This window comes from Falco peregrinus, chromosome 2 (assembly GCF_023634155.1).
Source record: "Falco peregrinus isolate bFalPer1 chromosome 2, bFalPer1.pri, whole genome shotgun sequence".
Lineage (NCBI taxonomy): Eukaryota > Metazoa > Chordata > Aves > Falconiformes > Falconidae > Falco > Falco peregrinus.
The window spans coordinates 92672851-92696170 of NC_073722.1; the positions used below are offsets into that span (position 1 = coordinate 92672851).

Below are 23320 nucleotides of genomic sequence, written 5' to 3' on the forward strand. Positions count from 1 at the left end.
CTGAAATCTATCTTTGTAACTCTGCTTTCTCTTTGCTTTCCTGCAGGTGAAGTGGAAAGGGAAGGACCTGTTCGATCTAGTATGCAGGACACTAGGACTCAGAGAAACCTGGTTCTTTGGGCTTCAGTACACTATCAAGGATACGGTGGCCTGGCTCAAAATGGACAAGAAGGTTGGAACCAAACCTCCCTTGAGAGGTCGTGTGGGATGACAAAAGACGATGTACTTTGCTATTTCCTTGAATGCTCAAGGTTGTGTTATGTGTGGTGCCAAAGTGAACTGGGTGAAGTGTATTTAAATCTCATCCCCATGGCATCTGTAAGTTAAAAGTAAGGAGAGGTGGCAGAGATAACCCCAGCTCCTTCTGAGCTGTGAACCTTGGACCGTACACACTGAATCCCCTTGAGGCATGCGGGGAGATGGCCATGCTGGGATGCTGGACTTCAGAGTGACTATAACATAAATGCAACCTAAAAGCCTCTCTTCTGTGCCACTGAATGACAAAACCATTAGTGGAAAAGTCAAATTGCATCTTGGCTTCTTTTGTTTTTGAGATGTATGAAGAGCTGGGGAGGGGGAGAACCAGAGGAGTGAGAAGGAGATGGAGCTAAGGGAGGAAAGGCTTCCCAAATAGGCGAGCCTCCAGGTTGCTGAGAGGTGGGTTGGAGAAGTGATAAACATGGTTCTGTTTGCATCCAAAGGATGTTACACTAAAACCAGACAGTAATTGAGACTGTGAGGGAGGTCTGGGTGTCTCGTGTGTTATGCCAAGGTTTTAAACTAACATCAGTCTGAACTGGGCAGTGCCAGCACAATAGAAAGGTAGCGAGGAACAGCACTGAAACAAATACAAGAAGAGGCAGTGCGGGGCAGCAACGAGAAGGTTCGGATGGTGGCGTAGCAGGATATAGCACCGCTCTGCAAGGTTCAGCAGAGGCAATGTGCGCACAGCAGATCAGGATCAACCTTTGCTGTCTCATTTCGCATGCTGTTTGTTTCTGACTTGTTTGTTTTCTTGCATTCTCAGGAGCGTCAGAAATGTTTGTTTTCTTAACTGTGGTTTCTGAACTACTTAGCTTGGTTCGTCTGTTCTAGGTGTCTAAAGTGCTTGACAAAAGATGTGCTGATCTGAACAGAAGGGAGCTGTGTCTTGGCTCCAAGAGACAGAGTGCTGAAGAAGCTGGAAAGAGTAGCTGAATGGCTCTTGTATCCCACAGGTTCTGGATCACGATGTTCCAACAGAGGAGCCCGTCACCTTTCACTTCCTGGCCAAATTTTATCCTGAGAACGCAGAGGAGGAACTGGTCCAGGAAATCACACAGCACTTGTTCTTCCTGCAGGTAGGAGCCATGTCAATACAGTGTTTTCCAGCCTGAGGGAGAAGGAGCTAGGATGAGCAGAAGTGTGAGAAGGTTGCAGGGTCAGAAAGTTGTCAGCAGAGTGTGGATCCTCATCGTTATGTTGACATCTCTCCGAAGGGAGTTGTCTTCAACAACTACTTCGTAAAATAGGTCAAAGATGGTTTGTCTGGATGAAGCAGTCACAGGTGCCCAGACTTGCAGACCTTGTAAACTCGCTGTCAGGAATGATTAGGTGATTTGTAATATTAGTGTGTGGTAGCTAGGGGAAATGAATCTGTCAGATGTGGGCTTGAATGACACACACAGCCTTGGAGTCCACCTCTCTGCAGGGTGTGGATATCAATTGTGCTGAGGGATGGCAGTTGCCTTTGTACATGATAGCATTGTTATGTGAAGCAGGGGAATTTCATCCTCAAGAACAGAATGCAGCCAACCTGTTTCATGTTCAGGCTGTACAGCAAGGTTCACCTCTTCAAAAATCAGCCTTCAAATAACTGGAGCGGAAGAAAATCCCAGCAGCAGAGCTTCATCAGAGACTGATGGCAGAAGCACAGGAGAAAGGGAAACCTAACGGTCCCATGTGCCCCTGTAACTCGTGCCCTTATGTTAAAGCATTTGGAAACTGTGGTGAATGCATCTTCAGATTTTTTTTCTTTTTTATTTAAAGTACGCTACAAAATTTTGCATCCTGAGAAGTCAGCTCAGCTGATGTTGTAGCAGTGCTGTGTGGCTGGTAACAAAGAGCTTCTGTTGCAGGAGCTCTTTTTCAGACAAGATCAATTTTCTGAAACTATGTCCTATAAAGAGTTGTGTCAACTATGATTACTGGGACTAGAGTAGTCTTAGTCAGACCCCCTAGGCACTTGTTGGGATGGTTCAGCTGCTCTGTGGCTGTTAATTTGAAGTTTGTAAAATAAATACATTATAAAGATTTTAAAAATACACTTAAGTTTGTTACACCAAAGTAGAGGCAACCTGGACTTGGATGCTTTTGAAATAACCACTGTAGACTTCAGTGTGCCGTGCCCTTTCAAATGGATATGAAAGTGAGCTCACCAGGTTCTTGCTACTTCTCACTCTTCCAAAGTTCATCTTTGTTCCTCAGAGCTAAAGGACTTCTAAATGTGAAGTATTGCTGTTAATTTCCAAGTTCTGTCTCGTGTGCTCGTGTCTCCGTAGGGCTATTTTTAAATGTCTGGTTTGCCATGGGTTTTATCCTTGATGAGGAAAAATGCTGTTGGCATCTTTGAAAAGAAAAATCAGAGAGGAAAAGCAGTTAAGGCTGCATTTTTATAAATGCAGACCGTGACTTTGCTACTAGGATTTCTGATGATGAGAGGAGCCTGGGCTCCTGTAATGCATATGGGAAACAGGAGCGCACGTAAGCTTGCAACTGCTGGTTTTTATCTTAATGCAGTGGAATATCTTCTGTGATTGTGTTGTAACCAACTTTGAGGACTCAAAGCATGTTATAAATTCAAATTGATGTTACTGCATCTCTGTGACAATCCATTTAAGTCTCCCAGGAAATAGTATGTTTTTTTCCCTATCTTTATTAAGGAAAATTAAGTGTGCAAAACCAAAAAATATCAAACATGACAGGTGTAATTTTTTAATGCACAGAAGCTAGGAAATGTAAAGCTGTTGTTTTTGGGAACTGCACATTGGTTCCTCTGGGAGTGTGCACAGGGCTTTGCCTGCTGCTAAAAGCACTGCCACGGAGGTGACTCGCAGCTCTCCTTGCTGCCAGTGGGATTGGAGGGAATTAGCCTCGAGCACAGGTGAGCACTGACTCATAATGAGGCCTGAATATCCCAGAGCAAAACCTTTGTGTGCTCAGAGACTCAGCTGCAAATTTCATTTTTTTTTAGTGGCGCGTATAGATGTCATATCCATCCATAGCTTGTACCTTAAGAGTTTTATAGTTGTGTTTACATGCAAGATTTTTTTTTCCCCCTCTTTGCCTTTAGCGATGGTATATAGGTTCTGTCATTTTCCACATATAAATTTAGCTCTTCTTGCAAACCTGTCTGAAAAAGGCGGCCAGTGAAAGCCTGAGCCCTTCCCTTCTGAGCCACCAGAGACATCCTGGGCCTGAATTGTAATTAGTGTTAGGAAAATTGTTAACTGTGTGGTTGACAGCTCGAGCTAAACCAAACTGTAACCATCTGTTGTGACAGTCATGCTTTGCACTGCTCTACTAAATGGATGTTATGTGTCCTTTACTTCTGTGTGCAGGTGAAGAAGCAGATTTTGGATGAGAAGATCTACTGTCCTCCTGAAGCTTCTGTCCTGCTGGCCTCTTATGCCGTCCAAGCCAAGGTAGGCACAGGGGGATTCTCCAAGGGCTGCTGACGTTGGTGATGTGTTAGTGTTGCTCCTGGGAAGTGAGGTGCTTTGTGATATACCTGCTTCCTGAGGAGGGGGAAGGCAGGGAAAGTTGTTAAAAGTTGGGAAGTGAGGGGATTACACCAACACTGTTGCCTTTTCTGCATGACTGGTTCCTGACTACCCTCAGACCTGACAGATTTTTGCTTGCTTTTTCCAGGACTGTTTAGCAAGCGCTCAGCTTATGAGCTGCAGTGCCTGCTCAAGTGTAGCTTACTACTGGAGCAGGTGAATTCCCCGAGCCCGTGATTTTTTGGCTCTTGTCTCTGCTCTTGCCGTTGCAGCCGTAGGCAAGCCAGCCGTGGGACTCACAGCTCTGTTGCTTCCCCAGAATACCTGTCATCATGATAACTACTTTATTTTGAGTGCTGCAGCTTGCCACCTAAATGTTATTGCAGTGTTAAAAGGCTCTTCCTAGCTTCTCCCTTTATCTTGGGTGTTTGGCCTCACTAGACAGAGGAAGAAGTCAGTGGTCACTAAGTTCCCCTTGTTCCTTGACTGAATTCTGCTCTGGACCCAGAGTCAGTGTGTTTTGCTGTGGATTTATTTAAGAGAACGCTATTTTCCAGTCTGGAGCCTGCAGCCTTGGACAGCTTGCAGCAGCCCACAGCAGAGGGACTCCTGGGACAGAGGAAGCAGCACAAGGTTCAGAAGTGGGGACATTCTTGCAGGAAGGGAAGTAATTTATCTCTGTATATGCACAACATGTACTGCTGCTCAATTAACAAGTCTTCTAGCTAATCTCCAGTTTGTGTGTAAAGATAATGTCTTTGGAAAAGGAGTGACTGGAGTCTGATCACAACCCAGCTACGTTATCACTGTAGCTTCGTGGTTGTAGTCACTTGTGACTCTCTGGATGTGATTTAGGGAGGCATTTTGGCTCTCAGGAGCGCAGGCAGGTGGCCGTGCCCTGGGTTTGGTCCATCTGCTTGTCTTTGAGGGGCATAACTGTTGAGCAGTTTAGGAGAAGCAGGGTAGCTCTCTGGTTTGAGACCACCTTATCTGACAGTGCAGGAGAGGGGATTTGGCTCTGTTGTCTGAAGAGGGTTGGAAATGGATGCCAGTCCCCTGTGTTTCACTGTGGCTTTCTCCATTGTGCTGTATAATCTTCCTCATAACCCTTCAGTCCGTGCTCGGTTTGTCTGAATGCAGCCCTGGGTGACATGCAGCGGTGTTCTTTGATGAATGTTTGAATTTACTAGAAAAAGATGTTTTCTCCTCATAGCCAGAATATTGATGAAACCGTATTTTGTTCAAGAGACTCATCAGCCAGGGAAAGACAAGTTGCTTTTAGAAACGTTTCTATTCGTGTGAAACATTCATCACTCTTATTAGAGTGCATGAGTAAACACTTACTTGGCTTTTTCTCTGTTGACCTGCTGAGCTGAGGATGCATAGAGGATGACTTTTCCTGTTGCCAAAATGAATAGACCATTGGGTAAATATTGAGCGCTGTTAACTCTTGGCCCTGACAGCTTCTGCTCGCGTGATCAGGAACAGGGTGTAATTTGGTACAGGACTGTTGTGCCGTCCCCTTTCTCTTCTTGCGGCTCAGCTGCTGACCTTGCGCTCAGTAGCACGCTCGGCATGCTCAATGCTCGGTCGTCTGGAGGAGGTTGTCTGGAGTCAGAGCAGTTCTGTTAACCTTGCACATCTTGATTCCGCACAGAGATTGTGAGAAAGTGGAAGAGGGATGCCTTTTCTGATCTTTGCTAAATGTGCTTTCATGTCTGCATCAGATGTCACTTCTCCTTGCTGCCCCTCCAGGCTAGCCAGGCTCCAGGCTGGGTTTCCCCTTCTGCTTTTTTTGTGGGTTTTTTGTTTGTTTGGGGTTTTTTTTCAGCAAAGGAGGAAGCTGAAAGCATATGTTTGGTATGGAACTGGGAAGAAAGATGTTGCAGGTCATTCCTTACAGTTAAATAGGATAATGATGTCCTTTCTGGACAAGAAGGCGGCCACTGAGCACAGTAATTTTGCTAATAACATGCTGATTTGCATGATTAGGGGCATAATAGCCTGACATAGCAGTGTGTTTGCATCTGATACAGCCATTTGATTGACAGCCAGGTTGGTTTGTACTGTTGTTGCACACCTACCTGCAATAACAAAGCAAGCGTGTGGGTCATAAAAATAAAAGCTTATTTATTTCTATATCATTGTGTTCGTTTGGGGAATTACTATGTGTTTTCCCCTCTAGCCCTGCATTTAAACCACCCACGCTGCTTTCAGATGTTGGAGGTGGTTCAGGTTTTAAATAGCCAGGAGAGATGTGGAATCTACCGAAAAATGCATCCCGGCAGGAAATGATGATGTCCAGGAGGTTCTTCCATTTCTTGCTTCTTAAATGCAGATCGCTGCTGTGCCGCAGCCTTCTCAGCACTTCAGATCTTTTAGCACTAGCAAAGGGCTGCTCTTTTTTTTTTTTTTTTTTTTTTTTCCCCTCCTTTTTTTTCCCTCCCTCAAAACAAACAATACTTGGTGTTAATAGTTTGAAGATGAACATGCTTGTGTTTATCCAGCATGATGTAAGCCAGGTGTATGAATGAGGAAAATAGAACTTCCATGTGTAACCAGGAATATTAATCAGATAGTTCAATTAGCAGGAGCCGAAATTCCACAACAGTTTTGAAGTAATGATTTAATTGAAAAGGTCTTTAAATGTATGTTTGCCAAATCGTTTGAGCCAACATATACTGCAATACTTAAGCCATTTGTTGATTTTTTACTTGTGAATAATTAATGTTCTCATCTAGACTCCCTCTTGGTACAAATATTCCTTTGGGACATGGTGATATTTTTCACCACATAAAAATCACATAATCCATACTTAGTCTTGGATATCCATGGTAGATCACAACAGAAAATAATCACGTTAATCCTATTTGCTGTTATTTTCATCACCTAAAAATGATTTATTTTCTGCATTTCCAAGGTTATTGGAGTTGTTTCCTTTGCCAGTACCATGTTTTTATTACTGTTCCCTTTTGATGTGGGTTCAAGGGATGTGTACCTGCAATGCGCTGCTTTCAGAGGAGCTCCAATCTGTAGACCTTGGAAGACAGACAGTTGCTGCTGCTCAGCACCCTCCAGAATGAAATCCATGGTGGTTTTGTTATATTAATTGAAGTCTGAGTCAGTGTTGATTGTTGCATGCTTCCTTTGCATCTGCATTGGCTCCAAATCAATATTTGCGTCTTTAATCCCTGCTTGTCATCTATGAAACATTGCTTGCTGGGCTGTGGAGAGGATGTATGCATAGACTCTTGATGCTGGGCTCTTGTTTTGGTGTACAACGTGATGGTTCTGCCATTAAAAGGAAGCTGATAGGGAAAGCTTGCTGACTTACTACATGACCACCATGTGTGTTTTGGTCTTGGTTTTAAAAATTGTCACCGTTTTGTACTTCCTGAGCTGAGGTTCTTCAGAAAAGCAGGGAGGGAAGGGCTGCCTCCCTTGCAAAATGAGTGACTTGAGCAAACGTTGCCATGTCTTTTGTAATTGGGTAATGTCACTGCAGAAGTCCTGTTTGCCAGGTGAATGAAAATCGCAGCGTTTCATGTACGTGCCTCACATCCATCATCCTCCTCTCTTGAACTTGCTAGGTTATTTGAGGTGCTGTTTTCTGGCAGTTTCCTGCCCTCTTAGGCTGTACAGGAGGTAAATTCATTTTCACATGCACTGCAGGGACACTCAGCTTTTCAATCTGTTAAAATGACTGAGAAATAAAACTGCTTATTGTATGCTGCTCAAAAAGATGTAAATCTAAACAAATACTAGTAATTACTGGAGGCACTTAAATCTGAATTGGATTCCATGATCCAGTTGCGCAACAGACCCTCCAGCAGAAAAGCTGACACCTGTCTGAGGTGAGTCTGTCAAACTCCTGTAATTTTTTTATGTATTTGTTCATTAGGGTGGTGAGTAGCAACAGAGAAACAGCCATCTGCCTCACCTGAATTACTGGTATCGATCAGGGGACAGGTCTCTGTCTATATCTTGACTCTCTTTCCCACTGTCGGTGGGACAGCAAGGACATCTCAGCTATAGAGTGAGTCTTTCCCTGTGTCGGAGGAAGTGTTTGCTGGGCATGCTAATTAGAGCAGAATAGAATCATTCAGTTGGAAGGGACCTACAGTGATCAACTAGCCCAACTGGTGGTAGATGTCAGCTGGTGGTGGGAAGTTTTGTTCTGCTTCCAACTTCTGCGGCATAGCAGGAGGAGGATGTTAGTTTCTATTAGCAATCAAATAACAAAGAAAATACAGTTGTTAGATCTACCGAGCAGCATATGTTCGGTGCTCTAACAGGTTGTGATGTGGAGGCTGTAAGCAGCCTGCATTTGCTGTCTTCCCAAGGGGTGGAGGTGTAAGGGTGAAGACTTTGCTTGCCCCTGTTGTTAACATGGGGTGGGCCATGGTGTCTGTGCTTCTTTTCAGTATGGTGATTATGATCCCAACGTCCACAAGCGAGGCTTCTTGGCGCAGGAGGAGTTGCTTCCAAAGCGGGTAAGGAGCTCGGCTGGGTGGAGGATTAGGTTTCCAAGCCTGCTGGTATTTTGGGCAAGAGAGCCCTTTGCAGACAGGGTTTCTGTGGGACTGCCTGAGCCGATGCACCCTGCTTTGTTTTCCTTGGGCTTCCTTACCAAGGCAGACAGTATGAAGAGGTGTATCGAGGGAGGAAAATTCAATCTCTGTGTGACATTTTAACAAAAACAGAAGCAAGTGTATTCTTTCTTTTCATGGTTTCATCCTACCTGCATCTCCTCAGGGTGGCCTGGGGACAGTTTGCCTGTGCTGTGTGATTGGGAGGGCTGAGTGAGCGCTGGGTGATCGCAGGGTGTGGGGCTGAGCGTGCCCTGCTGAGAGTCACCTGTCTTGAGGTTGGATGTGGTGCTGGGAAGGGGATGCTTGGGGCTCAGGTGTTCCTGGCTTGCTTGCTGGCTAAGGAGACTGTGACAAGAGCAGCAGTATGACCTGGTCTCTGTCTCCCCACCTATCTCAGGTAATAAACCTGTACCAAATGACTCCAGAGATGTGGGAGGAAAGGATAACAGCCTGGTATGCAGAACATCGAGGCAGAGCAAGGTGAGTGTGTGCTGCAGTGGTGGGTCAAGGTCAGTCCCCTCGCTGCAAGAGTCACAAGGGTTTGGGGAGCTTGGACAGGTGATGGATGAGCTCTACTGACAGCAGGATTAATCCCAGCACACCTCTGCAGCAGTCTCATGACAGGCAAAGGGCTTGCTTTGATTGCTCTGCATCTGCCCTGCCTGTCCCCTTGTCACTGACAGGGTCCTCGAGAGGTTTTAGGACTGATGCTCAGTAAGGGACCACCTGCAGCAGGGCAGGGAGGCAGGCAGCCTGCCTAGAGGGTCAGGGTGCTTTTTGGGCCAGGAAAAGAAATGCAGATTCAGACTGGGGAGGTGTACCGCTGCCTTGGGTGGTAAAATGCTCCTTGTGGGGGATAAGTCTAAAGCCAGATGGATCTGAAACAGGGGCCTCCCAGCCAGGGATTGCCTATTTATGCTTAAGGGACTGGGAGATGGAGAAAGCAAGGCTTGAAATGCTAGGCAGGCATCAGCAGCCATTAAGATGCTGGCAAGCTGCAGAGTGGGATTTGCTGTTGGACTTTATTGATCCTGCCAGCAAAGACAGGATTGACCTGTGTGATAGAGACAGTCCAGGCTTCAAAGCCTTGTGAGTACTTAGGATCAGAAAGAGCAACCATTCCCCTCTCCCTGATTCTACCAAACATTGTAACACTGGCCTTTTTTTGTCTGACAGAGATGAAGCTGAAATGGAGTATCTGAAGATAGCTCAGGACCTGGAGATGTATGGAGTGAACTATTTTGCGATTAGGGTGAGTGCAGATTGTGGGTCGTGTTTTCTTGCCGGCATAGCTCTTGTGTTAGTCCTCATCTTTTGTGTTGCTATGAGATTGGATGAGTGGAGCCTTCGAGAGCCAGCGGACCTGTGAGGTGGCTGCAGTGTGTTGGTGAGAGTCCTGCTGCAGTGTGTTTCATTGCTGGCTGCTGGGGAGGGAGAAGCTCTTCTAACATGCAGTGCTGGTGGGTCACTGCTCAGGGCTGGTTGGTGAAACCAGCAATGGTTCATGTCAGACCCTCTGAGTGGAATAAAAGGGTTTTCTGTGCTTTTCTTTTCTCCTGTAGAATAAAAAAGGCACTGAACTTCTCCTTGGAGTTGACGCCTTGGGTCTCCACATTTATGATCCAGACAACAGGTTGACTCCTAAAATCTCCTTCCCGTGGAATGAGATCCGAAATATCTCATACAGTGATAAAGAGGTATGGATACATCTGCCCTCTTCCCTGAGGGCAGTAAGAACAGAATTGCAGTTTAAAATGATTTCTCTTGGCTTCTGCTGTGCTTGCTATCACCAGCTTAGCTAAAGGCAGCTCATCTTCTGCAATTGAAACTTCAGTTCCTAGCCTTTCTGAAACTTTCCAGGAGTGGGCGTACAAGAGGTCAACTGGGAGCTATTCTACTCTTTGGTTTTAGAATACGTTCAAACTCTGTGTAATTTTTTTTCAAAAAACCCAAAATTGCTGTTGATATGCTTAGCCCAAATATCAGAGTTCAGCAGCTGAGATCTCAGCTTTGCTGTAGATATTGCGGTACATATTACTGTGTATATGTACTGTATTATGAAATACAGTGAGGTATATGCCTGGTGAGAAGAGCTCTTGCTGTATCATTACATCATCTTGAGTTTTCAGGCTGCTGGGCTTGACATAACAGCTTGAATCTCTTTAGGAAGATGAGTAATTTAAGCCCACTATTTGACAGATATTTATTAAATCCAGAGCATAAATATGAATCTTCTGAATCGTTGGCCACCAAACCTAGTTGAGAACAGCAGTAAAATTGGCTGTGGAGGGGGAACTGATTGGCTCAATATTCAGTCTGAGAGAGCTGCTCAAAGAAACCACCTGCCTTCATGGTAAGGAAGAAAATTAACTTCTTAATTAAAAACTGTTTTCTAATCTAAACATGCTATTGATCAGGGTAAAAGCTAAAGGTTTCTCATCAGCTGCATTTATTGCATGTCTTGTGAAGTTTTATAAGTAGTAAGGCTGTGTTGGAATTCTCTTCACTTGTTCTAGTCCTTAAAAATAAAGAGCTTTGCAGCTCTAAAAAACAGCCCAGCACTTAGTGACTTTCGAGGGCTTTCCTGCCCGTGACAGATGAGTGCGGTGGAAGCTGTCTGGTCAGGCGTTGTCTCAGAAATCTGGGGACTGAAGCCTCTGTAACCAGGCCTTGACACAAGACTGTAATACAGCTTTCTCTTGGGGGAAAGGACTGCCACCTTCCATCAGGTCAATTATCTGTGTAACGAGAGGACCACAAGTAGCCCTGACGTGATAGTAAACAGGCTTAATAGCTGGGTATGACAGCTACGTCAACACAACAGAGGGGTTTAATCCGTCGTAACAAAGATTGACTGTTTACGTGGAGCAAAATTCCTCTCCTGACATATTTCTGCTGTTGCTTTCAACGTCTGGTGGGGGTTCTGCTGGAGCCAGAGTCCAGGGACGTTCACGCACGTCTGCCTGTGTGAAAGCCTTAAAAGATTGGTTCTTAAACTGACAAAACAAAACACTGCCAGGGCGAGTTCTGCTGAGCCCTTTTCAGGCAGTACAATGTATTGACAAATAGACCTACTTTAATGGACACAGACTGCCTGCTCGAGCACTATCTCTTCAGCTGGTTATTTTTGTAGCATGTGGGGGAGTGATGGAATATATGCATGCCTTCTAAAAAATGCGGTGTTGCAGAGCACTCCATCTCTTCCAATACCCTTTTGTTAGTTCAGAGTCTTCTGTTTGTCCAGGGACTGTATTACCATAGCTCCGTAGTTTGGCAACACCACCTGTATTCTCTTGAGAAGACCCACTGTGGAAAAGCTCTTTGGAGAGCGTAAACCCAGGCCATGGTTAGAGCTGTTTGGTTGGCACATGGAGTATAAATACAAGCTAGAGCAAAGGAGTTGTTTCGAATCGCGGAGCAGTCTTGTGACACGGCTGATTTCTGGCGAACAAAATGCATGGAGAATCCTTTTGGGGAGCCCTTGCGAGTGGAGGTGTCAATGGGAAGGGCAGCAGCTCCTGTGTTCCTAATGCAACCCTTCTGCCCATCCACCAGGCAGCTGAGCTGGTTCTTCCTCTGTTCACAAGTGTGAGTTTCTGCTGTAGGTTCTCTGTTCTCCACACCTGCCAGGGGAGCTTGAAAGGAGGTTGTAGTGAGGTGGGCGTCAGTCTCTTCTCCCAGGTAACAAGCAACAGGATGAGATGAAATGGCCTCAGGTTGTGCCAGGGAGGTTTACATTGGATATTAGGAAAAATTTCTTCGCCAAAAGGATTGTCAAACATTGGGACAGGCTGCCCAGGGAAGTGGTGGAGTCACCATCCCTGGAGGTATTTAAGAGATGTGTAGATGTGGCACTTAGGGACATGGTTTAGTGGTGGACTTGGCAGTGCTGGGTTAATGGTTGGACTCAATGATCTTAAAGGTCTTTTCCAACCTAAATGAGCCTATGATTCTATGGTTCTGTCTTCCCTTGGGAGGTGCTGAGCTCTCTCTGCCCTCTGCAAGGTGCTCTGCAGAGGACACTGGCTGTCTGGCATTGCGGTCTGTAGGTAGACAGCATTCACATTGCTTCTGTGGCGCTCACATTCTTCTGACTGGAGGAACAGTTGTCTCCTTGGTTGCTTTTGATACTAGTTCTCTTGCTTGGCTAAAAGCCATGGGGACGGCTCGCAGCCTTGTTTGTCTGACACTGCTGACCTCCTCTGAGCCAAAGCTTTCAGTAAGACTTTTATAGCTGCATTTTTATTAAATGTACCACTCTCTGATAACTGTCTCCCTCTTTATTTTTTCCTTTCAGTTTACGATTAAGCCATTGGACAAAAAGATTGATGTTTTTAAATTCAATTCATCAAAGCTGCGTGTGAATAAGCTGGTAAGTCTACAGACAGAGTAATTTTTATTGCCTGCAGCAGTAGTTTCTGCGGGCAGTACAAGACGATGTTCTTTTGGAGCTTTTTCTTTGAGCAGTCGGAGGGAGCATGCTGGCCTGGCTGGACCATAGATGTGATTTGGTATAGCAGTTACTACTTGGTCACAGCCTATAGAAGAGAAGGGGGAAGCTCAAGTCAAGCTCCTTCACAGAAACTCTCCCACGTCTCCATGGTTAAGTGGCATGAGGGATGTTTGCTGTCCTGGTTATAGGCTGTCCTGTACTTCCCATGCTGTAGGAAAGGGGCACTTCCTGACAAAGGTCTCATTCACTGCACTCATCAGGTTCCTGGTGCTGAAGCTCCTCTTGACTCCAGAGGAGTGATTTGTGACTTGTGAAATGGAAGACAGGCATGTGAATCAGTCCTTTAGAAAAGAACCCAAGTTTAGAGACCTGCTTTTATTGCTGAAAAGAACTTTCACTCCTCTGTCTATCCACCCCTTTGCTAACCTTCCTCTAGCATTGCCACCTTCCTTGATCTCCTTGAGTACCAGAGGAAGCCACACTGGTGCTTAAAATGCTTCAGCAAAGGTATCTGAAAATGTCCAAGGAAGTTTTTGATAAATCTTCTGTTTGTCCAAGATGGAAGGTGATTTTCTTTTAGTATGTGGTGGAGTTGTTTTGGTTTTGGTTGGTTTTGGTTTTGGTTTTTTTTAATCTCCGTGCTTTAAACATGCAGCTGGGAGAAGGTACAAGTTCATCTTGAACCTAAAGAAAGGAGGCAGTGAGAACCAGGGAACCGATCAGAGCTGTAGAAGTCTTTGTTTCATGATTTGGCCTAAAGCCTTTTTAGGGCAGGTATAAAACTTGCCAGAACCGTGCTGTGCTGGATGCACAGAAAACAGAAAATTGGTCTCTGCAAATAGCTGATAGCCCAGGAGCTGGCATTTGGTGTGGGACTTGGCTGTGCCTTGGCTCCCTGCCCCTCATATGGGTATGAGAGCTCACAGGGTTTGAGATCAGTGAGTGGAAGTGCTTACAAGCACCAAACAAAAAGCAGTTTTGCTGTTCTTGTGTGTCAAGAATACAAACTACCTCATCATCATCATGTGTACAGCTGTTTCTCTCCGCTCTTCACCCTTGACTGGAATAGATTCTTCAGCTGTGTATTGGAAACCACGACCTCTTCATGAGGAGGAGAAAGGCAGACTCGTTGGAGGTCCAGCAGATGAAAGCACAGGCCAGGGAGGAGAAAGCCAGGAAGCAGGTGAGAGATATCTCGCATAACTAGACCATGAGACAAAATCAGAAAAGCAGATGAGCTTGGGATGGAACAGTCTCCAGAGTGACATGAAGCACACAGAGCAGCTTTGAGGGATGGTCCAGCTGAACATCTCTTTTTTTAGTAGCCTGCTCCAACCTTGCCAGTCATTCTCAACTTGGCTCTGCAGACTGATGGCAGACTAGCAGCCCAAGCTCAGCCCCCACACTCGGGAACAAAACTGGGAGGATGAGAGGAAAGAGCCGATCTGAGTGTCCTACAAGGCTGTGTGCTTCTTCCCTGCCTTGGTTTATGCTTGGGCTCTGAAGCTGGAAAGTTGTTGTATGTTGGGGTAGTTGCTTGTAATTAGAGCAGGGACTGTGAGGGGGAGCTATGCTTTGCTGTGGTTCTTTGCCTCATTTTCTAATTACATGGTGATGGAATGCACACTGACATTTCGGGGTATGCAGCCTGCATGCTAATTCGGTGCTGGCCTCCTTTATCTGCTGCAGGTCAGCCCAAGCAGTGAAAACAGCTCTTTGGAGGCAGCAGTGTGTAGCCGATGAGCATATATCAGCAAATTGGATTGTATGAATCATTGTTTTCTGCTCGTAGACCTTTTCTACTCACCGAAACCCACACAGCTAATCTGAGTACTGGTGCTTAGAATATAAATGTCCCTTTTGCAATAAAGCCACTAGATAGCAGCAGAAGAAACCAAACCACTTGCACCTAGGAGGGCCTTATGCCCAAGGGACTGCCAAGTTAATTTATTCACAGAATGGTCAGGGTTGGAAAAGACCTATGGAGACCATCTAGCCCAACCCCCTGCTAAAGCAGGTTCACCTAGAGCATGTCCACAGAGGTGCCTGCTTGGTGTTGAGGTGCTCAGCTGACCTGGAGATGTGTCATGGCTTGTCTTGCAGGCACCTCCTGAAGCAGTTCTCCTTCCTGTAGCTTGTGGGATGGCAGGAGAGGACAGGACATGAGACACTTCGAGGGTAAACAGGCCAGCTCCTCTGGGGAAGGGGGGCTTCTTGCTTCCCACAGGGATTCCCCTAGTCAGTAAGGAGTTGACATTAGTAGAGCAAAAGGTCTTTTTGGAAGGAGCAATGTGGTGTCCAAGTGCCAGTGGCTTCAGGGACAGGTTTTACAGTCTTGTGAGTTTTTGATATATTTGAATAATGCCAGCAAGACCTGAGACCCTGTGCTTACTTGAGCTGCTGGGAGAGGTGAGGGTGCTAAGAGTGAGCAGAAGCTTATTGCTTTGTGTGAGCTCTCAAATCCAGAGCCCTAGTGCTCTACAGAAAAGTTCAGGCTTCTGCTTGGGTTGGCGGTCCTCTCCTGAGCTAGCCACTGTGCTTTCTCATCTGCTCTCTCCTCCCTCCCCAGGAACCACAGTTTTTAACTGGTTCCGGGTAATCCTTTTATCTTGGGAATTCTTCTTAATGGAAGTCCTGAGTGGGATGCAGATTGTAATGATAATTAATGAGGGGAACCTTTAATAGAAAGAAGCGGAGCCGTTACAGCGGTGGGCGTCCTGCTTTCAGAACACAGTTGGTGTCCAAGGAGCAGAGAAATGCGCCTTGTCGCACTTATTTCCCTTATTAAACCCAGCAGGTGGCCTGTGCAATGCTGTGAGTCCTCACTGCAGTGTGGATATTTATAATGCACCCATCTCTGTCATACTGGAGTGCTTAAACTTGGTGTGTTAATTAGCTCGATGGCTCCCTTTGGGCGCTTGGCTGGCAGAGAGGCAGTTGTTGGGCATGCTCTGTCTGCACAGCACTCTCAGCATCTTCTGGGAAGAGGTAGCAGATTCGGGTGGGTTGTCTCAGCATAGCTTGGATCTTCCCATCCTGGAGAAGCATTGCTATTTCCTGCAGGCTGAGCTGCAGGGAGAGAGTTTATTATATCTAGGAATTGATTGAGGTGGTCGGACTCTGTGTGACCTCCCCTATAAATGAGTAGAAGTGAAGTTTCCAGCATGCTGGGTTAGATGTCTGATCAAAAGCAGCAGCTATCCACATTTTTCAAACACCTGCCTGTGCTGTGTATATATTTGGTGTTTTGGAGATGCCCTCAGACTGCCCTTAAGCTCAGTCTTGCTGTAAGAAACTCTAGGCATAGCTGGAGCTCTTGGGACCCTACTTGTCTGAGTCTGCCCTGTGAGTCAGCGTAGGAGGGTACTGTCTGGGGATGTAATCACCTGCAAGCAGCTTGTGCAGCAGTGCTGTGGTTAACAGCCTGGTCAGAGGATAGGAGATTGTCTCAGGAATGGCACTTCTCAAGGGAGCAGGTTGCATCAGGTCACCAAGTTTAGTGAAGCTCCCCATCTTGATAAACACAGAGGAAGCAGTAGTGCAGTCCTGTACTCTAACCCCCATGTAGTGACCCTTCCCTACCCTATGGAAAGCTTTTCTAACGTGTATTATTTCTCCTCGCTTTCCCCAATACCTTTTTCCTAGATGGAGCGGCAGCGCCTGGCCCGAGAGAAGCAAATGAGGGAAGAAGCTGAGAGGACAAGGGATGAGCTGGAGAGAAGGTTGATGCAGTTAAAGGAAGAGGCAACAATGGCCAACGAGGCTCTGGTAGGTCTCTGGCAGGTTGTTTCCCGAGGCACTGCAGCTGTTCCTCACTCTTTCGACGGCTGAAGTGTTTTAGGAGGCACACTGTGACTGTCCTACGGCTATTCTCAAACTGCTGGTGGTGGACGGTGATCAGGAGGCTGGGTGGAGTTGATTTCATCCAGCTGGTCTGCTGTGGGAGGAGCACAGAGGAGGAGGAATTTGGGATAGAGCCTGGGCACATCCAGGTCTTGGCTGCAGAAGGTTGCAGGCTTTCATGGAAGGGGGGGACTCTATGGGCCGTGGCAGCCATGTGGAGTGAGCAGCTCGGAGCCTTGCTCCAGGGGTTGTAAGCACATTTAGGGAGACATTCATTGCGCTCAATGGCTTCATGTGCCTTAATTTTCAGATGAGGTCTGAAGAGACAGCAGACTTGCTGGCTGAGAAGGCTCAGATCACGGAGGAGGAGGCCAAGCTCCTGGCTCAGAAAGCAGCCGAGGCTGAACAGGAGATGCAGCGAATCAAAGCCACGGCCATCCGGACGGAGGAGGAGAAGCGGCTGATGGAACAGAAGGTGCTAGAGGCAGAGATGTTGGCACTGAAAATGGCGGAGGAGTCGGAGAGGAGGTCAGAGGGTACAACCTTGCAGCTGCCTCTGCTTTGCTTTCCAACCCCCTTCTGACTTAGCTGAAAGACTGGCTCACACCTTGGGTTAGTCCAGCGGTTTGCAGTGAGCCCTTGGCCTCCCATGCACGTATAACAGCACATAGCCTCAAGGCTGAGCTGGTTTCTCTCTCCATGTCGCTGTTTGCCACAGCTGGCTGTCCCTGAGTAGGAAATGGTGCTGGTAAAGCAGTGGTGGCCCTGATCTTTCCCTGGATTGAAGCTGGAGACCCTTCTCTGAAGCCTTCTCTGGGAGAGATACTGTGGTGAGAGCAGCAGGGAAAAGGGCCGTCAGGTAGCAGGGGAGAAAGTACTGTGGTTCTCGGCACTCTGCTTTCTATGCATCTCATGCCCTGACAGCAGGAGCAGAAGCCAGCTCTGCTTTTGGGTTATTTCTGCAAACACCCACTGCATCCCCCAAAGTATTTGACAAAACGCCTGGGGCTTTTTTTTAATTCTGGATGGTAGATCTACATTCCCTAGTCTCTCTTTATTCCTCTGTTTACCTTTCAGTTGTTTAGTTCTCTTTACCCGGTGTGAGGTTTCTGTTTTGGGTTAGCCTTAAAGTCTCACTAACTCCTGGACTCCTTGCTTCTTGTTAAAACTCGTGTTTCCATCCTCTTGATACCAGAGCCCAGGTTCCATGGTGCATTTGGTAGTGAGCAAGTAAAGGATCGTTTGTGTTTCCTTCCAACTGATTAGTCTTTTCCATGTGAGAGGTTGCTTGGTGTCAGTTCTTCTGCTGGGATGAACGCAGCCCTCGTCCATCTCTTTTTGCCTTGGTTTCTATCTTGTGAAGTCTTCACTCAAATTTCAGTCCAGCAGAGAAAGCATCCTTCCCTCCTTTGGCTTCCTCTGGGGGTGGTCCTTGAGCCTCACAGGTAACAAAACTAGTCCTAGAATTGTTGGGCCATGCAAGTAGGCAAAGCTGTGCAATCTTGGGTGCGTTTTTTTCTTTTTGAATGTAGTAAGTAATTGTTAGTAGAGGCTTACTTGTCAGAAAACTGCCTCTCCTGCTGTAAGTCTGAGCTTAACTTTTGAAGTTGTTCTCCCCGTCCTGGTGACTTAGCGTGCTTCTCCAGCCCTGAGCCATGCTCACTGATGCTCACACAGAGTCCGTGTCAGAGCTGCCCTTCTATGGCTTGGGGTTTTGTGCTAATTAAAACATCCCCATGTCAGAGGGTTCTGGCATTTCCCTTACTTAAATGATTTCGTAGTTTAGCTCCTGTTGCAGGACAAATCTTGACCTGTTCCACACCTATGCTGTAATCCTGCTTCTCCCATCTTCTCATTCCTCTCAACTTCAATCTGATATTTGCCATTTGCTGTTTTTCTTTGTAGGGCAAAGGAGGCTGATCAACTAAAGCAAGACCTTCAGGAGGCTCGTGAGTCTGAGCGGAGGGCAAAGCAGAAGCTTTTGGAGATCACCAGCAAGTCGTCCTACACAGTAAGAGCAATCTGTATTGTAGTCCCTAGTTCCTAGCCCATAAATGTGCCTTCCTCTGTAGCCTGGAGGAGCCTTGTATCTCCATCCCAGCCATGGAGGGGTATGAGCTGTCTCACTGCATTGTTTAGCAGCTGTTTAGAAATGCTTAGCAGTGCTTGCCCTTTTCATCCAGGCACCCCATCCAGCAGAAGATCACTTTGCTCTTTCCCACACACACACTCACCCTGCCTCACACTACAAGAGCAAGGGAGCTGCTGGTGAAATTAAAGGCAGCAAATTTTAAACCAATTTAGCAACTATGTCAGAGCCACGCTTTGCTGGCACATGTGGAGTGTACCAACTCAGCAATAGCCTTTAGAACAGCGTTAAATACTTACAAAACAGAGGATGTCCTTTTTCTTGTTATCTTGTTGGGATAAACATTGTTCAGAACCTGTAAATTCATTCTTTGGGCATAAACTGGACGTTGTGCCTCGGTGTGGTGGAAAAAATCTTCCTTGAAAGGAAGATTACTCCATAATTGCCCATTAAAAGGATTTCACACCTTCCTCTAAAGCATCTGGTCCCAGTTGCTGCCGGGGACTGAAATGCCAGACTAAATGACCGTTGCTCCAATCTGCCTGGCAGTTCCTTTCCTCCACTTCTCTAATTGTGCTGCAGGGCCTGCAAAACCCATCAAGTGCTCTCCTCCCTGCAGCTCACACCTGCCACAGTCGCCAGTTCGGCTGCCTTGCTGTACTGAGGGGGGGAAGAGGGAAGAGCTCGACAGTTTCAGGAATAGACTCAACAGACGTACATGGGAGTTATCGACCCACCCAGTACTGAAATTTTAATTTGTACATGCAGGCTCCTTCCTGCCTCCTTTGGAAACTTTTGAGGAGCAGATTGAAGAGGACTTGAGATGAAGTAACTTTTTATCCCGATTCTCTGAAGTTGCCTGCAAAAATGTTCAGAAGCTTTTAAAAATAGCAGTGATGGAAAATAGTCAGGTGCTCTTAGCTATGGGGGACACTCAGTGAAGTGCTAGCTACCTCAATGCTCGATAAAGCTTAGCTTTGGAGTGCTCCTTGTTTTACAAGTCACTAGCATTCTGGGATCCACTAGTTCTTTAATTGTGGGTTTAACTTGTGCACAGGGTGGAGTGTCCTCATTGAAACTCTTACTGCATGGCTACAACAGCCCCATGTTGATGTTTGGGCAGCTCTTACACATCCATGTTCCCTTGTGTTGCTGTGTCCACCCTTAGACTGGCAGAACCCCAGCTAACAAGCCTTTCTGCATAAATCCCTGTGCCTGTGCTGGTGAGCAGCCCCGTGGCTGTGTTCCTGCCTGCGGAGTTAAAGGCTCATTAGTAGGAATGTTGTAGGATTGCATGGAGCACAGCTCCACCCCTCCAGCTGCATCTGCCTGGAGGCAATCCACGAAGAACTGCCACCTCCAGACACATGGTACTGGTGTCCTCTCCTTTCCCTAAAGAGCCTTGGCCTTCCTGACATGGCTGCCCATGCCAGGAGGGAAGGGAACATGCTTTTTTCCTCCCCAGTTAGGTGGCAGGGTCCCCTCACGAAGCTGCCGCTCCACTCCTCCTGCCCCTCTCAGAGCCCTGGGCGGAGCGCCACGCTGCACAGACTCGATGGCTGTTGTTTTCCAAGGTCAGGAGGAGGCAGGTGTGACTGTTGTGCCCATATCCAGGTGATGACACCTTGCCAGGCTGTTCCATGCCCTGTTACACCTGCCTTGCTTCTCCCTTCCCCTGTGGCCTCTCTCATGGCTCGGCTGCATGTGTGTTTGGGGCAGATGAGTGAGTTGTGCTGAGATCCTGTTCTTGCGTACCACTGGAAAGAGCTGGATTTGGGCGAGCCTGCGTCCCCTGCCAGCACAGGGAGGCACCTGGTGGGCGAGCACAGCCCAAGGGATGGAATGAGCCCAGGGTGGCCTGAGGCGTGAAGCAGTATCAAAAGCTGCATGTCCCTCAGGTGAATGGCAGCTCTGCCGAACGCTGCAGGATTCCAGCTCCTCTCTTCTTTAACGAGGGTGTAACACTGAGCTTGTGCTTTTCTGTGGCCCCAGGGCTTGTACTGTATTGTCCCTAGGCAGGATGGCCCTCTGGGGGAGCAAGAGCAGGAGAGGAAGCAGGGAGTGGATGGATATAGAATCATAGAATCATTTAGCTTGGAAAGGACCCTTGAGATCATTAAGTGCAACTGTTAACCTAACTCTGTGTTGCAGAAAAGGCAAGAAACAGTTCACTTTTTTATATAAAAAAAAAACCACTTTCCAGTCTCCAATCCTTGTCCTTTAAAGCTTGTTTTGGTCTTTTTAGTCCTTAAAGCCCAAGCTGCTTTTGTCATGTGACTGGTAGGTGATGCATGAGAAATAAGACATGAATCTGAGTGTCAGGGCTAAGAGAACAGTTCATTCTTTACTGACTCGGCAACGGCTCTTTGCCTCCTCCATCGCCATTCAGGTACCACTCATGGCAAAACCGAAGACAATCATCTCTGCTCTGATTCTTCTGAAATAGTGAGTGGCTGTCTTGGGCTCACCCAAATTCTTGAGCATCGAAGTAAAGGCAGTGCCAGCAACAGGAGGAGCTCTCCCTGTGGGGGAACCCTCATGATGTGACTTGCTCTGTGCTCCCTCCGTATCATCTGTCTCACTTGCTCTGTGCTCCAGAGAGATGACCACTGTCAGTGCGGTGCTTGCCTCTATTAACAGCAGAAAATTGCTTTAATGCGGTAACAGGGTTATGCAGTTTGTTCCACGTGAGGAAATACATAAGGGAAAAGGTCTGTGTCCCCTTTATCACCACATGTCCCCTGGATTAAAAATCTCTGCACCTTCTGCAAGACTTGCTCAGGATTATTGCAAATAGCAAGGAAATGTTTTGCTGCAGATATTAAGCTTGTGCCTTTGAAGGCCTTCAGCATGGTCTTTCTTTGCTCTTTTCTTACTCTTCCTCACTGGGGCTGCTCTCTAACTTTTTTTTTTTTTTTTTTTGTTGCTTCATGAAAGAGCGGTGCAGAGGAAAGGCAAGGAAGCAGCTGTAGTAACCCTGACAAATTGGCATCAGGACTTAATGATTGCAGCAACTGAAATTCCTACTCAACTGTTACTGCTGCTGTTTGGGTGGGTTTTTTTTAAACAAAACCCAAGAAGCTTGTGCTGAAAAAAATGCTAAAGGTTGTTTGAAGGCCAGCAGGCTGGTTCTGATGATCCTGGCTCCCCTGCACAGCAGAGGTTGTAGAACCTCATGTGGGAAGGGCTTTGTGAACACCTGTGTGCCTTACAGGGAAGGGACTTGAATGTCAATGGGATGCAGGTATTTAAATCAGTTAAGTGCTTCAGCAGACCTGTCCCCTTTCCTTCGAGACTGGAATTTAGGTACTGGGCTGTCCCTTTTCAGCGCCTGCTCCAGAATTAATTCAGCTGTGTTCTGCGCTAGCAGCAATCACAAAGGAGAGTAAGAAATCGTGTTTTCTTGTTGTGTGATTCTAACTTACCTGTAATGCTCCAGCCAGGCCAAGCAATGCAGTTTCGCCTGCTGACTTGTTTATGCTTGTATTAGGTGTTTGCATTCCAGCTTTGCCTCTACAGGGTGAATGAAATGTCATCCCTCTCAGGTTTGTCCAGCCAAGGAGTGAGCAGGGGACGAGCCCTGGCTGTTTGTGAATTCCAGGCTGGTGGTGAGGGAAGAAGCAGGTTATTGTGCAGAGTAAATCTGTCATGGCCCCAGTGCTAGCAGTTCTTATAGAAGCAGAGCTAGCTGCAAACAATCCCTGGAGTATCCCAAATAGGAGAAATGAGGGAAAGAAATAACCAGCTGAAACTTGAGATCTCATCTGTTGGAGTAGGTACCCTAGAACCATCCCACCAGCTTTTGGTGTGTGCTGCCAGAGCAGCTTGTCTCTGCAGCACCATCTCCCACCATCCCCCCAGTCCAGGCTGGTATGTGCACGTTGTTTTCCTTACAGGAATCCTGTAAAGCAAGAAGGAGCATCTAGCAGAGAGGCGGGTGACCTTTTGTACACTAGGCTGGATTTCTCATGTCCGAAATGAGGGCTGAGCACGCTGGCAGTGGTTCTGACTCAGGTCCACGCGTGCAGTCTGCCATCTGAAGCTGCTGTACCATTGTTGACGTATGTTGCTACTTGCCACCTCGCGTAATGGATGGCAAGAGCAGAGTGATGATTTGAGTCAGGATGCTTTTCCTTTGCTGGTAATGAGCCCGTTTATTATAGGTGTGACAGAATTTTTGACTGAGAGAAAGGTCATTTTTTAAGGGGAAGATAAAATCTGAGGGCCTGGCAGTGTGTCTCAGTGGGGGGTATCACAGTCACAGCATTTCGCAGGAGGAAGAAAGTCACAAATCCTTGCTCAAGTGCGATATGAGTGACTCCCTATGTTATCGCTGCACTTCCAACTGAATCTAGCAGTGGTTCCTAAACACTTGGAACTGTAAATTATGGCACAGATAAAAATGTATCAGTGCATCTCTGTGGACCTTACTGAAATTGCATCCCAAGTTAACTCTTGGGGTTATGTTGTTCTTTGCTCAGGCTTTGGGGAGCAGTGGAGTGCAGGACTCTGCTGTCATACAGGGTCTTGCATTGCCCCTGTTCACAGCTTGCACTTTTAAAATCTGCTTTAATGTTAAATA

At 46.8% G+C, this 23320-nt stretch overlaps 1 protein-coding gene across 11 annotated transcripts in view; it reads left to right on the forward strand.

The window, feature by feature from the left end:
• NF2 (NF2, moesin-ezrin-radixin like (MERLIN) tumor suppressor) overlaps positions 1–23320 on the forward strand; it is a 49517-nt gene that overhangs the window by 11465 nt on the left and 14732 nt on the right. For 10 of the 11 annotated variants that reach the window (XR_008745688.1, XR_008745687.1, XM_055795266.1 and 7 more), the window contains exons 2-13: positions 47–172; positions 1218–1340; positions 3600–3683; positions 8186–8254; positions 8751–8833; positions 9530–9605; positions 9916–10050; positions 12651–12725; positions 13876–13989; positions 16452–16574; positions 16960–17177; positions 18555–18660. Coding sequence is in view for 9 of the 11 variants with exons in the window: in XM_055795266.1 (XP_055651241.1) it covers positions 47–172; positions 1218–1340; positions 3600–3683; positions 8186–8254; positions 8751–8833; positions 9530–9605; positions 9916–10050; positions 12651–12725; positions 13876–13989; positions 16452–16574; positions 16960–17177; positions 18555–18660 (1332 nt within the window). In the remaining 2 variants the exon portion in view is untranslated. The remainder of the gene's footprint in view (positions 1–46; positions 173–1217; positions 1341–3599; positions 3684–8185; positions 8255–8750; positions 8834–9529; positions 9606–9915; positions 10051–12650; positions 12726–13875; positions 13990–16451; positions 16575–16959; positions 17178–18554; positions 18661–23320) is intronic. The other variant, XM_055795265.1, reaches the window with a different exon arrangement.